The 12,927-nt window shown below is 41.4% G+C and overlaps 1 protein-coding gene across 1 annotated transcript in view; it reads left to right on the top strand.

The window, feature by feature from the left end:
• The window catches only part of LOC306959438 (kinesin-like protein KIF21A), a 45,749-nt gene extending 33,113 nt beyond the window's left edge, over window positions 1-12,636 (top strand). Inside the window, exons 14-35 of the mRNA XM_079551549.1 lie at window positions 192-380; window positions 531-730; window positions 811-918; window positions 985-1,053; window positions 1,124-1,266; window positions 1,352-1,496; window positions 3,394-3,588; window positions 3,766-3,867; window positions 4,210-4,375; window positions 5,602-5,659; window positions 7,452-7,506; window positions 7,585-7,790; window positions 8,016-8,183; window positions 8,259-8,291; window positions 9,172-9,308; window positions 9,389-9,473; window positions 9,552-9,641; window positions 9,725-9,883; window positions 9,960-10,077; window positions 10,238-10,408; window positions 11,108-11,304; window positions 12,241-12,636. Of these exons, the coding sequence (XP_079407675.1) occupies window positions 192-380; window positions 531-730; window positions 811-918; window positions 985-1,053; window positions 1,124-1,266; window positions 1,352-1,496; window positions 3,394-3,588; window positions 3,766-3,867; window positions 4,210-4,375; window positions 5,602-5,659; window positions 7,452-7,506; window positions 7,585-7,790; window positions 8,016-8,183; window positions 8,259-8,291; window positions 9,172-9,308; window positions 9,389-9,473; window positions 9,552-9,641; window positions 9,725-9,883; window positions 9,960-10,077; window positions 10,238-10,408; window positions 11,108-11,304; window positions 12,241-12,298 (2,852 nt within the window). The 3' untranslated portion in view covers window positions 12,299-12,636. The remainder of the gene's footprint in view (window positions 1-191; window positions 381-530; window positions 731-810; window positions 919-984; window positions 1,054-1,123; window positions 1,267-1,351; window positions 1,497-3,393; window positions 3,589-3,765; window positions 3,868-4,209; window positions 4,376-5,601; window positions 5,660-7,451; window positions 7,507-7,584; window positions 7,791-8,015; window positions 8,184-8,258; window positions 8,292-9,171; window positions 9,309-9,388; window positions 9,474-9,551; window positions 9,642-9,724; window positions 9,884-9,959; window positions 10,078-10,237; window positions 10,409-11,107; window positions 11,305-12,240) is intronic.
• Window positions 12,637-12,927: the final 291 nt, after the last annotated feature.

The following is a 12,927-nucleotide window of genomic DNA, read 5'->3' as shown; positions in this document are numbered from 1 at the left end:
GATTACTGATGCAATTTCAGTGCTGTAGGTTCGTGTCCCGGCTCTGACAATTTGTCTCTCCCCATTCTTCACCCTAAACTGTCCTATGTACGAAAGCCAACCAGCCAAAAAAATCTAAACTTTTGACACAAATGCATCAGGAAGCATGCATTGAAGGATATGTTGCTCATTCTGATTATTGTGTTCATTAGAAAGTGTCCAGGCTGACTTGGCGAACATCACCTGTGAAATCGCCATAAAGCAGAAGTTGATCGATGAACTGGAGAACAGCCAGCGGCGCCTGCATACGCTCAAACAGCAATACGAACAGAAGCTCACAATGCTGCACAACAAGATCCGCGACACGCAGCTTGAGAGGGACAAGGTGCTGCACAACATGGGTGAGTCCAGGGGAATACGGGGTCAACATGTGTGAGTTATAAGGGCCTGCGGGATTTGGCGAGCTGAGATATTTTTAAAACAATTTGTGCCAAAAATGTTCATGCCGAATCCAGACAGCTTCATAAGTAAAGTCTTCTTTGCTCGTTAAGGGTCTGTGGAGTCGTTTACAGAAGAGAAATCCAAGAAGATCAAGGTTGAATACGAGAGGAAACTGAGCTCGATGAACAAGGAGCTCGTGAAACTACAGTCCGCACAGAAGGAACACGCTCGACTGCTCAGAAACCAGTCCCAATATGAGAAACAGCTCAAGAAACTACAGCTGGATGTGACCGAGATGAAGAAGACCAAGGTACAAGGAGCAAACACAGACGTATAATGAGGTGTGATGAAGTGGCTCGTGTTGGTGTGATGTGTGGCTGTATCCACTAGGTGGTATTGATGCGTCAAATGAAAGAGCAGCAGGAGAGGAGCAGAGCCTCAGAGACCAGGAGAAACCGAGAGATCGCAACGCTCAAGAAAGACCAACGCAGATCGGAGGTGAGGGAATGGATCATGCTAGAAACGGCTTTGAATGAGAATAGAAAACGTTATGTATTTTTGTAGCACCAAGTGCGGACACTAGAGGCCCAAAAGCGTCAACAGGAGCTGATCCTACGCAGAAAAAATGAGGAGGTAAGACACATGCATATCACTTTTATATAACATTGTTTCTTTACTATGAACTATTATTATATGAACTTAGGTGACTGCCTTGAGGCGACAGGTGAGACCGATGTCGGGGAAAATGAACAGAAAAACTCCTGAACCTTCACAGGAGCCATCACACCGAGGGCCTTTGGGCAGAACACACACATCCACAGTAACTCATCACGCCAATGGAGCCAGGTACTGTGTTATGTTGCTTCAAACCAAAACAATCAAAGTCTGTTACATTAGTAGAAAGGACTAAATCATTTGTTCTCATGTGTAGGAGCTCCCCAGTGCGAACAGGAAACGCGTACCTCACTCGAATGGCACGGGCAAAATGGCAGTCACTGGAGCGACGCATCACTGAGATCATTATGCAGAAAATGACCATCTCCAACATGGAAATCGACATGAACAGGCTTCTAAAGGTTGCTCAAATATTCAGCACGGCACAAAATATAAACGAGACAAAGAAAAGCTGATCCATAACGTATAATTGAATTGGGTTGTGCGGGTGTATCTTCTTCGCATTATTCAGACTTTAACCTCTTAACCCAGGCCTTAACCGAGCATATTTTCCCCAGTTCAGCTTTACCCAAATCTAAAAGCTTCTATAGGCCAGTGTAATGCCTCATTTGAAAGCTAAGACCTACAGAACTGATCTTAACTTATGCCGTCACTTTTTTAATGTTCTTTTTCGTCTCAGTTTTTGTCGCTTTTTTTCTTTTTGCTTTGTTATTGCATTTTTGGCACATTTATGTTGAGCGTTTGTAACTATTTTGCTGCACTTTCATCACTTTTTTTTGTCACTTTTAAATTGCACTTTCATTGCTTTTTTGTCGCACTTTTATGTTGCTCTTTTGTTGCCTTTTTGTGGCTTTTTATTGTATTTTCATCACATTTTTTGTTGAGTATTTCTACTTTTTTGCTGCACTTTCATCACTTTTTTGGTGACTTTTTGTCCCTTTTTTGTTGCGTTTTCCTCCTCGTTTTCTACTAGTTTTTGTCATACTTTTTCCAAGAAGCTTTTAGATTTGGGTAAAGCCAAACTGGAGAAAATGTTCTCGGTTCCTTTGGGGGTTAGGAGGTTAAGTACTTTTGGACACCTTAGCATTCGTCCTCCATGTTTTAAAGCAGTACTAAGTAACTTGTTAACCTTAATAAATCCTTTTCGCAGTCCCTATGGGGGTAATACAAGTGTTGATGGGATGATGGGGGGCTTTCATCTCCCACTGGTGGCTCTGTCCAGAAAACCTCAATTGCAGCTTTTCCTGCACCGGGTCGGAGGCGCAACACACACTAATAGAATCACGAAGAAGAAACGAACAGGCTAACAAGCAAAGCTAACTGCGGGCTAGCGCCACTTAAACAGTATTCACAGCCAAGTTTGAGTGACAAAAATGATCTTGAAAAATTATATGTGCAATATCCCTCTCTCTCCCTTTGTCTTTTCTGACAGTGTAGTATTTACTCTCACGGAGAATTAATGTGTGAATAAACACAACATGCTACGACAGCTGCAGTGGCGCTTTGGCCTCTAGGGGCATGAGTTACTTGATGCTGCTTTAAAACTTAAAATGAACCCTAGCAAACATGTAACAACACCTAGACTCAGTTTGTAATGATGATACCCTGAAGAGTTAAAAAACCTATAAGAGCACCATTTAATGACATTTGCAGAGAGGAGACAGAGAGCGCCAAATTATATGACGCAATACTAGAAAGTACAATATCCATATTACAAGAAGCCACAGTGTCTGACTGAGATTTACACTTTTTAAATTCCATTTCAGCCACATGCTGAAATGATTTGAAAATGGTTAAGTGAAGTATCGCAACATTTCTGCGATATCAGCTATTGAAAATGAATTTTTTCATCATATTATCCATTAAAGGTGCATTATGCAACTTTTTATGTGGGGGGAAAAAGAAGTTGATATTTGTGCGTATTTGACCTTGTAGTTACCAGGCGGCTGTATGAGTGGTCAGCACGGCACCTTTACTTTCGATCATGGCAATCTCTACAATGCTCCAGGATCAATTGTTTTGTAGGTTTCTGGTTAGGAGTGAAAACTTTCCAAACAATTGATCCTGGTGTGTCCAAGAGACCATTGTGATGGAAAGTAAATGCCCCATGCTGACCACTCATACAGCCGATTAGTAGTACAAGGTCAAACACGCACAAATAGCAACTTTTTCACATTAAAAGTTGCATAATGCACCTTTAAACTTTAAATAAACAAGCTGATTGGGACAAATAAATACTGTACATTTAAGGTTGTGGTTACAGATTGTACTATATGTTTGTTTTTTCCCGCTTCCCAGCAAAGAGAGGAGCTGACGAGGAGGCGTGAGCGCGTATTGAGGAAGAGAGAGAAGATGACAGTGGACGGAGCCGACGCCGATCGGACCCTGACGTCTCTGAACGAGGAGCTGGAGTCTCTGAGCGCAAACATCGACTACATCAACGACAGCATTGCAGACTGTCAGGCCAACATCATGCAGATGGAGGAGGCCAAGGTATACAGGACCTTTCCCTCATAATACTTCATGGACTTCAGCTTTTTTTGTGTGTGTCTCCAGCTAACAATTAAAAGTAGAATTTGTAGTATTGTAGATGTCAGGCTTACATTTACCCTTATGTTTTTGAGAACATATGTAGGTTTTCAATGTGTCTCTTGTTTCTGTGATTGACAGGATGAAGGAGACACTGGAGATATAACAGCAGTGATCAGCTGCTGCAGTCTGTCAGAGGCTCGATTCCTCCTGGACCACTTCATGACACTGGCCATAAACAAGGTACACGTCAAAGGGAATTCTATCAAAAGAAGCTAGAAATGTAATGTATTGCCCTTACACTCCTTTAGCATTTATTCTTTGTTGCAATATAGGCTTTATCCACAAGAGGGCAATGTTGCTCCAGTAGAGACCAAATTCAAGCTACGTACAGAGATCACCTTACAGACTTTCTCTTTCATTTCTTCTCTTGATTTATTTTACAGTTTCACCCATGTTTATACGGTTGAAATTAGTAGTATCAATATGGACGTTGTTGTTCAGTGAGTTATATATGGCAACCCCACCAACATTACATGACGATATAATATGCTTCTTTACTTGTGTGCTATGGGATTGTTCCAGGGCTTGCAGGCAGCTCAGAAGGAGTCCCAGCTCAAAGTGATGGAGGGCAGATTGAAGCAGACCGAGATCAACAGCGCCACTCAGAACCAGCTGCTGTTCCACATGCTGAAGGAAAAGGCAGAGATCAACCCCGAGCTCGATGCACTACTGGGGAGTGCTCTGCAAGGTACACGCATCACAGGACATCGTATACAAGAGGAGAAACCAACAGCATGGGCACAATCACCATTATAAAGTGCTGTTCATTCACGATATGGTTACAGGTATTTTACAGGCTTTTAATGTAGGAATCATTCAAACAGTGGTTGTTGTCTGAACTGAATTTGGGACCAAACTGCCCCTTAATGGAAGTTAATCTCTAATTTGACTAAAACATCCTTACAATTTATTGTGTGGCCCATGTATTTATTTTATTAGGATATTGCTAACTGTTCGAAATATTCCTTTGTCTCGACCGTCCAAAAAATTTACTAATTGGGCTCAAAACCTAATATTTTGAATATTTTTACCAAATATTTTATCAATTTGAATTCCTGTATAAATCATCCATTCCTCATATCGTTTATTCATTCTTTGAACTGTCCCAGTAATACGTACCTACCGCGTCTCTTGTCAAACCATAGAAATGCTTCAGAGCCTGTAAAATGGATCGTAACAGCTTTTTCATTTGGAGTTTGACTTGAATTTGGTTTCTGTTTTTTTTTCTGTTGTTGGTGTGAATTCAGAGTTAGGTTTCATTTTACCAGGTGAGTGCATAGCAGCCTAACTGTGTTTGACAGACTGTGGACCATGCACAGCGCATTATTACGAAAGCCCTCAAGCCTTTATTTCTAATGATGCCATGTGCATTTGCCCCAGTCAAACTAATCCAGCTGTAGTAACCATGCCATGGCTTATGCATGACATCTCTGTTGCATCTCCCATCACCCCACCTACTTAAAGTTGTTATTTGTTTTGACTTAATACTGCTGTAAAACAGGCTTTGTGTTCAATGTGTTCTTTCAGGCTACTACTTGAACTGTAGATTAAAATGTAGCTGTTTTAGCTTCACTTACATGACTCATTAGACATTATGTTGCTTTTGAACACATACAATATAGAAATGTAGAAACCCAGATTTGGATAATTGTTCGGTGAATATTTTTGTGTAATTGTTGCAGCCCTATGTTCCTCCTCTGTTCGTTGGTTTTTACTCCATTCATTATTATGGCAAAAGTGACTCCATAGCTTCAGCCACTTTTAACTGGTAATCCCTGGTTGCTGCCCAAACCTTAATCTAAACCTTTTTGTGCTATAATGTATTAGTTTTATGTTGAGAGTACACTTAATGGATTTATCAGGTAAATAAATACTGTGATACTTTTGATTGCTAATGATGTGTCTTTGCTGTAGAAAATGGAGACGACAGCAGCAGTGACGAGTCGACACCAAGTCCAGCCACGGAGGGCAAGTAAGTACAAGATTATATCTGTAAGATCTGTGCATTTTGTCAGTAGTTTGATGATTATGTCCTCTGCTGCCCTTGAAAGTTGTGCAAGTATAAAAGATGTCCATGTTCTCCCATGTTGTCAATTGTATTTTATATTCATTGTAAATGTTTTTGATGGGTGTCTGTAATGTGTTAGTGTAAAATTTCCTGGTTTGCTTACAATCGCTTCAGAAAGTTTTTTCATGCCTCTTTCATTTCTTACCATCTTGCAGTCAGATTATAAATAGACATAGTTTCATTGTGGTGCAAGTTTTCAGCCAGTGTTTCCTAACCAGGGGTACAGGGACCCCAGGGGGGACGCAAGCACTTAGCAGTGGGGACTTGTAAATATTTCCGATCTTAAAAGGCAAAACTGAACAGTGTTTCAATATTAAGAGAAAACTTTAATGATCTTTTGCATTTAAATATTTGAATTGTATTGTGTTTTTCCTTTTATTCTTCAACACAATACACAAGTAAAAAACATAAATCTTGGTTTAGCGGATCATTTTCTAAATAATTGGCTGCACCTTAGAGTTTAGGGGGAGCATGCGAGACAAAATAGTTTGGTCTGTTTTAAGTGTGAGTGTAAACATTTCATCATAATAACAGGAATAAACAGAGAGGTATCATACTTAACCCACTGAATTAGTGAAATGCTGTACCTTGATGGTGTCTTGTTGGTTCCAATGACATTGCGCATCGTTACTGGCGACATTTTGAATACCAAAGTAGAATTATGCAGTACTACAACATGTAACAATATCTCTACTCAGGATGAAAATGAAAGACAATTGATTGGCATTTTTATGTAATCGTATTCATTGCTCAAAAAGATAAAAGTAAAAACCTGGCCTGTAAAGAAACCAGTTAACCAGTTAGCCGTTTAGCTCAGCTCTGACCTCGGGCGTGCTGTATCCAAGGCTAGATGTTTGAAGTGTGGTTCAGGACTTTCTGTTGGAGAGGTCAGAGCTGAGCTGTTATTGTAGTATACATGAGTTTATCTGCTCAAGACATGCTAATGTCTAGAGCAGCTTAAACACGGACACAGACTGAGGCTCTGTTGACATGACACACTGTAAAAATCACAAAGGTTTTCTGTTTCCTCTTTGATGTGCTATCTTAGTCTGAGGAGTGAAGCAGATCTTTAGTAAATCCTGCTGTAGCTCGACAGACAGAGCTGCTACGTCTTTGCCACATTTTCTGATTTCTTCACTTAAACGTGTGCCTCTGGGGCCTTGTTTTTACTGTTATCCTCTTGAGCACTGATTACAAGTACATAAAAATGCCACTGTCAATCAGTTTCATGTTCATCCTGAGTATAGATATTGTTACATGTTGTATGTTACGACCCCTGCCCGTGAGGCCGCAATAAAGGAGGAGCAGGATGCAGAGTATGAGTTTTTACACCCCAAAGGGTTGTTGGCGGCATGGCTGGGGTGGCTCGGCAGCCCGGGCGAGGTGACGTGCCTCAGGAGCCAAGAAGGAGGAAGAGACCGGCCACTCCACCTCCGCCATCCTTAAAGGCCTTAACTGCAGCCAATCACCTCCACACCATGCAGCCTGCTGACCATAAACATGATTAACAGAGCGCACGCCACCCCCGCCCACAGGTGGAGGAGAGGATGAGGGCTTGCGCAAGGTCATCACATTGTCGTACTGTATAATTCTACTTCGGTATTCAAAATAGCGGCCATAACAACAAAAGTCATATGACTGAAAGGCATGTATACCCATTGAATACTGTGAAATTAAAGCATTTTTTCCCTTCTAGCACACTTGCCTCAGACTTGATGAAGTTATGTGGTGAATCCAAGCCTAGAAATAAGGCAAGTTATTTATTAATTTATTTCAGAGTTTTCTGTATAATTGAATGTTTATTAACTGGATAACTTCTTGTCCCCTAGGCGCGTCGCAGGACCACCACACAGATGGAGCTGCTCTATGCCAGCACTGGCGATGGCTTTTGTGAATCGCCCACTGGAGACTTCCCCGCTCCTCTAATGCCGCTCACTGAGGGTCCGGGTGAATCTCCAGGTCACATGTCGGGCCACACCCCTGACAGAGAACAGGCTGTCTCCCCATCTGGGCTGCCGAACCGGTCCCCTGGCCTGTGAGTTCTGTTTCAAATCTACACCAGGCCTTAAAGAATCTAACGCATATATTTCTCAGTGCAGTTTACAGAGAAAGAGAATGGAAGTACTTGCTGTATTTTTAATTCTGTGAAAGTTCTTCAACAGTGCAGCATCTTTGCACACTTTTTGTTTTGTTTTCCTTGTTATGGAATGTGCTTGAAGGGAGTCAATCATTTCTATAACGGGACCATTTCTGTGCACAGCAGTGGATGCCGATCACCCACTGGGACTGAGAAAAGGCAAGTCGAGCGCTCACCACTGAATCGCAGAAGGATCCAAGAGAAAGTATCTGTAATGCCTCTCGCTGCGGTTCAACATTTACCTATTAACTCAGCAGAGGGGAAATCAAAAGGCAGCGACCACAGAGTTTTGTGAGTAAAACTCATGCGTGTATACTCCATAATATATACTTACTTTAGTTTACCTTTGCGTTTTCTTTCTATCAGGATGGATGAGTCTCCTGTATTTGAAGGACACAGGTAAATAATACACTATTTCTGTGATATACAGTATTAATGTACTGCATTATATTAGGAAACCAAAGTAAAATGGGTGTGCAAAAATTTCCCTGTATTTATTAAGAAACTGAAGCCAGGGCTAGCATTTTTTATTATATTATAGTAGTAGTCCCTCTGGGGGTAATACAAGTGTTAATGGGTTGATTGGGGGGTCTTTGGTGTCTCTGGCCAGAAAACCACACTTGCAGCTTTCCTGCCTCTGGGTCGGAGTCACCAATACACACTAATGGAATCATGAAGAAGAAGCTAACTGGCTAACGGGGCCACTTAAACAGTATTTACAGCCAAGTTTGAGGGGGAAAAATGTATCTCCATTGTGTTAATGGATGTACAATATCCCCTCTCCCTTTATCTTTTCTGTCAACATAGTATTTACTCTCAAGGACAATTAATGAGTAAAAAAACGCAACATGCTATGACACCTGCAGTGGCGCTTATGGCCTCTAGGGGCATGAGTTACTTAGTACTGCTGTATCGCTATATATGAATACCAACACCACTGTCTCCACTGATATAAACAACCCAAAAAAGTTAAAGCGAATATGTTGGGACCGAAAAGTGGATAGTAGTAGGTTGCTCTTCAAGGAGACATTTTAAACATTATTACTACTGGCAAAGAAGGAACGCCAGACAAAAGATAAGCGCCAAGATGTTTTGATTATGATTCCATTTTTAGGCTCGATCAGTGTCTTAAAAGTCACGATAATCTGTTTGACTACACCGTACAAATCAAAACCTAAAATCATCCCCCCTCACCATCCCGCAAATGTAAAAGCCCAGTGTAGACCACGGGCCGAAAAGTACGTTAAAAAAGTAATCTAGGTTATATTTTGTATTCCAGAGGTGTGATCAACCCAGTGACATCCCAGAAGAATAACCGTGGAGCCAAACTGCAGTGTGTCTCTGTGGCAGAGGGGCACACAAAGCCCGTCCTATGCGTAGACGCCACAGATGATCTGCTCTTCACAGGGTCTAAAGGTAAAGATAAACACAGTCGATGACAAAATGGAAAACCTCATCTGCACAACAGTTTTGAGAACAAACCGTTTTCATCACAGATCGAACATGTAAAGTTTGGAATTTGGTGACGGGACAGGAGATCATGTCTTTGGCAGATCATCCCAGCAGTGTCGTCTCTGTCAGGTACTAAAACAATAAGATACAAGAAGATAAATACAATACTCTTAATGTCTAAAATGTGTCCTGCGTATTTGAATGCAGATACACCTCCAGCCTGGTCTTCACCGTGTCCACCGCTTATATCAAAGTTTGGGACATAAGAGACTCAGCCAAGTGTATTCGCACCCTCACGTAAGTACACTACGCTTCTACAGTTTCACATCGTTTTTTCCAAGTGTCCAAAAACGATGCCCATTTTCTTCTTCATGTCCCAGGTCTTCAGGGCAGGTGAGTTCAGGAGACAGCTGTGCCTCAGTACGGAGTTTATCCATCCCACCGGGAGAGAGCCAAATTAACCAAATCTCTCTGAATCCATCTGGTACCTTCCTATACGCCGCTGCTGCCAACGCTGTGCGCATGTGGGACCTCCGCAAGTGCGTGTCATTTCTGTAGTCTTTGTTAGAGTCTTCCCAGAGTGAAAAAAAAAGCTATTTGTCTCTTCATAATTAGATTTGCGTCCACTGGGAAGCTGACTGGACATTTGGGACCAGTCATGTGTCTAACGGTGGATAAACTGGGAAATGGACAAGACATTGTGCTGACTGGCTCCAAGGATCATAATATCAAGGTGGGGCTGTTCATAGTCATTATTTTTCTTGTTATTTTTGAGGGGGGAAAAAGATGAAACAAAACCTTGCTATAGAAGCCCCAAAATGTCCTTCTCTAGTTGCATCTTTACAGTGGTCCACTATGATGTCTTAACTGTTGTGTGTTTTGTTCTGTCCCAGATGTTCGAGGTGGCGGAAGGGGCTCAGGGCAGCGTCACCTCTGGACACACTTTTGAACCGTCCCATCAGGATAGTGTGGAGGCCCTGGCCGTGAACAGAGACGTCTTCTACAGCAGCTCCAAGGACCACACCATCAACAAGTGGGACATGAGCAGGAAACGTCTAATGCAGGTAAGAAAACTTAAAGCAGTACTAAGTAACTGTTTACCTTAATAAATCATTTTCATAGTCCCTCTGGGGGCAACACAAGTGTTGATGGGGTGATTGGGGGGTTTTTCATCTCCCCCGGTGTCTCTGGCCAGAAAACCACAATTGCATCTTTCCGTGCTCCGACCCAGAGGCGCAATACACACTAATGGAATCACGAAGAAGAACGGGCAAAGCTAACTGTGGGTTAGCGCCACTTTAGCGGTTTTACAGCCAAATTTGAGTGAAAACAAATGATCTCCATTGTGTAAAGGGGTTGTGGCACAATTTATAATATCCCTCTCTCCCTTGGTCTTTTCTGTTAGCATAGTATTAACTCTCACGGACAATTAATGAGGAAAACGCAACATGCTACGACACCTGCAATGGTGCTTATGGCCTCTAGGGGCATGAGTCACTTAGTACTGCTTTAATAAACATTACAATTGTAACAGATTCTAGTTATTATGTAGAACTGCACAATTATTATTATTTTTAAAATCTAATTACATTTTATTTATTTCTCTGTACAACAATATATTTTTTTTTTAAATAGAGGTTTAGTTTGAAGTGAACATTAGCAATTACGTTCCAACAGTGTCAACATCTTGAGTGTGTGCATAGATTTCTGCACTATCCTCCCTCTCCTTGTCTGCATTAACCGTTGCCGTGTTGTGTTTGCAGTCGGCCCCTGGTCACTCAGACTGGGTCAGTGCTCTGGGCCTGGTGCCTGGAGCTCCTGTGCTGCTGAGCGCGTGCAGAGGAGGGCTGCTGCGGCTGTGGCACGCTGACTCATTAGCGCCCCTTGGTGAACTTCAGGGGCACGACAGTCCCGTCAACGGTCTGGCTACCAACAGCAGCCAACTGTTCACAGCCTCCGAGTGAGTCACAAGACATGTTCATCCATGTTGTTATCCTTGTGGAACAGATTGGTTGTTACAATACACTGACTTAAATAATACAGTGGGGATCACAGTGCTAAACGCAGTCCTTATCTTATCGCAGAGCTTGATGTTACCTTTTTTTGTCTCCCTGTCCAATATGGCTGGTCATTTGAAAAGTGTTTATGCATGTATCCTAAGTAAGGTGTATTTTATATACCCATGCATGTATTTCAAATAAACTGATGGCTATGTAGTGCAATGCTGGGTAATTAGTAGATTTGGGATGCTTTTCTGGAGGGCCGCTGCTTTTTTTAGCTGACAGGAGAGAAAATATTAAATACTAACAGACTCTCACAGTTGGCTGTCATGGGCCCTACAGGTTTTTAACTGGGCTGCAACAGTATTATACAAAGTGAATACAAATGTTTTTGCCATGTAAATGTATCTAATAATGACTGAGGTGTTGATATCAGAAAGATGAGTTTCTTTGCACCTTTCTTTCATTGGTCTGTAACAGGGAAATCCCATTTGACTTCAATTTGGTAGAGCTCATTTGCATATCTGCTGACTGTGGGGAAGCATCAGGCCCATTAAAAAACTTCTGGGCCGAAATAGGTGCCAGCATGCCACTGATGGAGCGCAAATAGACCACTGTTTAAATGCATGAGATTAACAGTATGGCTTCACATAGTCACAAATAATAAGAGGTGAATGAACAAGTTTGATTTTTTTCGCCATGAGATTGGACCTGAAAGGACAGGAAATGCATGAGTAATTGAGAGAGTATAACAGTAGCGTACAGAAGGTCCAGTGGGTCACCAGAAAGGGCAGTTAGATAGAGTAAAAAAGGACATTCGTTTGGTTGTTGTGAAAAAATGCAGTGAAGTGTCAATTTTTGTCTCTGACGTTTCTTTTTCTCTCTTCCCCTTACAGCGACCGTACAGTTAGGATTTGGGAAGTTAAAGGTTCACTGGAGGACGGCCTTTATTGACAGTAGACATTCTGATAACCATCATGCTCTGCCTTCACTATCTTTATCCAATCATTGTAACCACCTGGAACACAAGACAACTCAAGAAACCTTTCCATTGAGAATAATGAGACTTACCTTACTGAAACTTAAGTTACTGATATGGGACATATAAATAAAAATGCCCTAGTCTAATACTCGGAGACAACATGGATACCTTCGATGCAGTGACTGGATCCTTTTCTTTTAACTACTGACTACTTATTTATATTTTGAGATTGAAATGCTTCTCTCAATAAGCCTTTTCGTGTCCATAATGGGTTTTATTTCAGTTGTACGACTGTGTGAATCTGTCTTGAGTGTTTTAATAAATTATTAATTAAGACTTTCATCATCAACAGTTCATTAGTGAAGGATGATTAACAATTAATAACTACTTAACTACTCCAGCTAATGCCTAACTCATAATGAATAGTTCTTCACATACTTTTCTTTTTCATTGTTAAGTAGTTACTAAGTATTAGTCACACTTAACTAATGAATTGTTCAATCAATAAAGGCTAAATAAGGCATAGTTATTATAATGTGTTACCGTTTACATGATTTGTAATTACTTTACTCAATTCTAAGTTTCAACTTTGTTTGCGGGA

The sequence above is a fragment of the Gobius niger genome (genome assembly GCF_951799975.1).
Source record: "Gobius niger genome assembly, chromosome: 2".
Taxonomy (NCBI): domain Eukaryota; kingdom Metazoa; phylum Chordata; class Actinopteri; order Gobiiformes; family Gobiidae; genus Gobius; species Gobius niger.
Note: the sequence above shows the minus strand (reverse complement) of the source record. Positions and strands in the feature narration are given on the sequence as shown.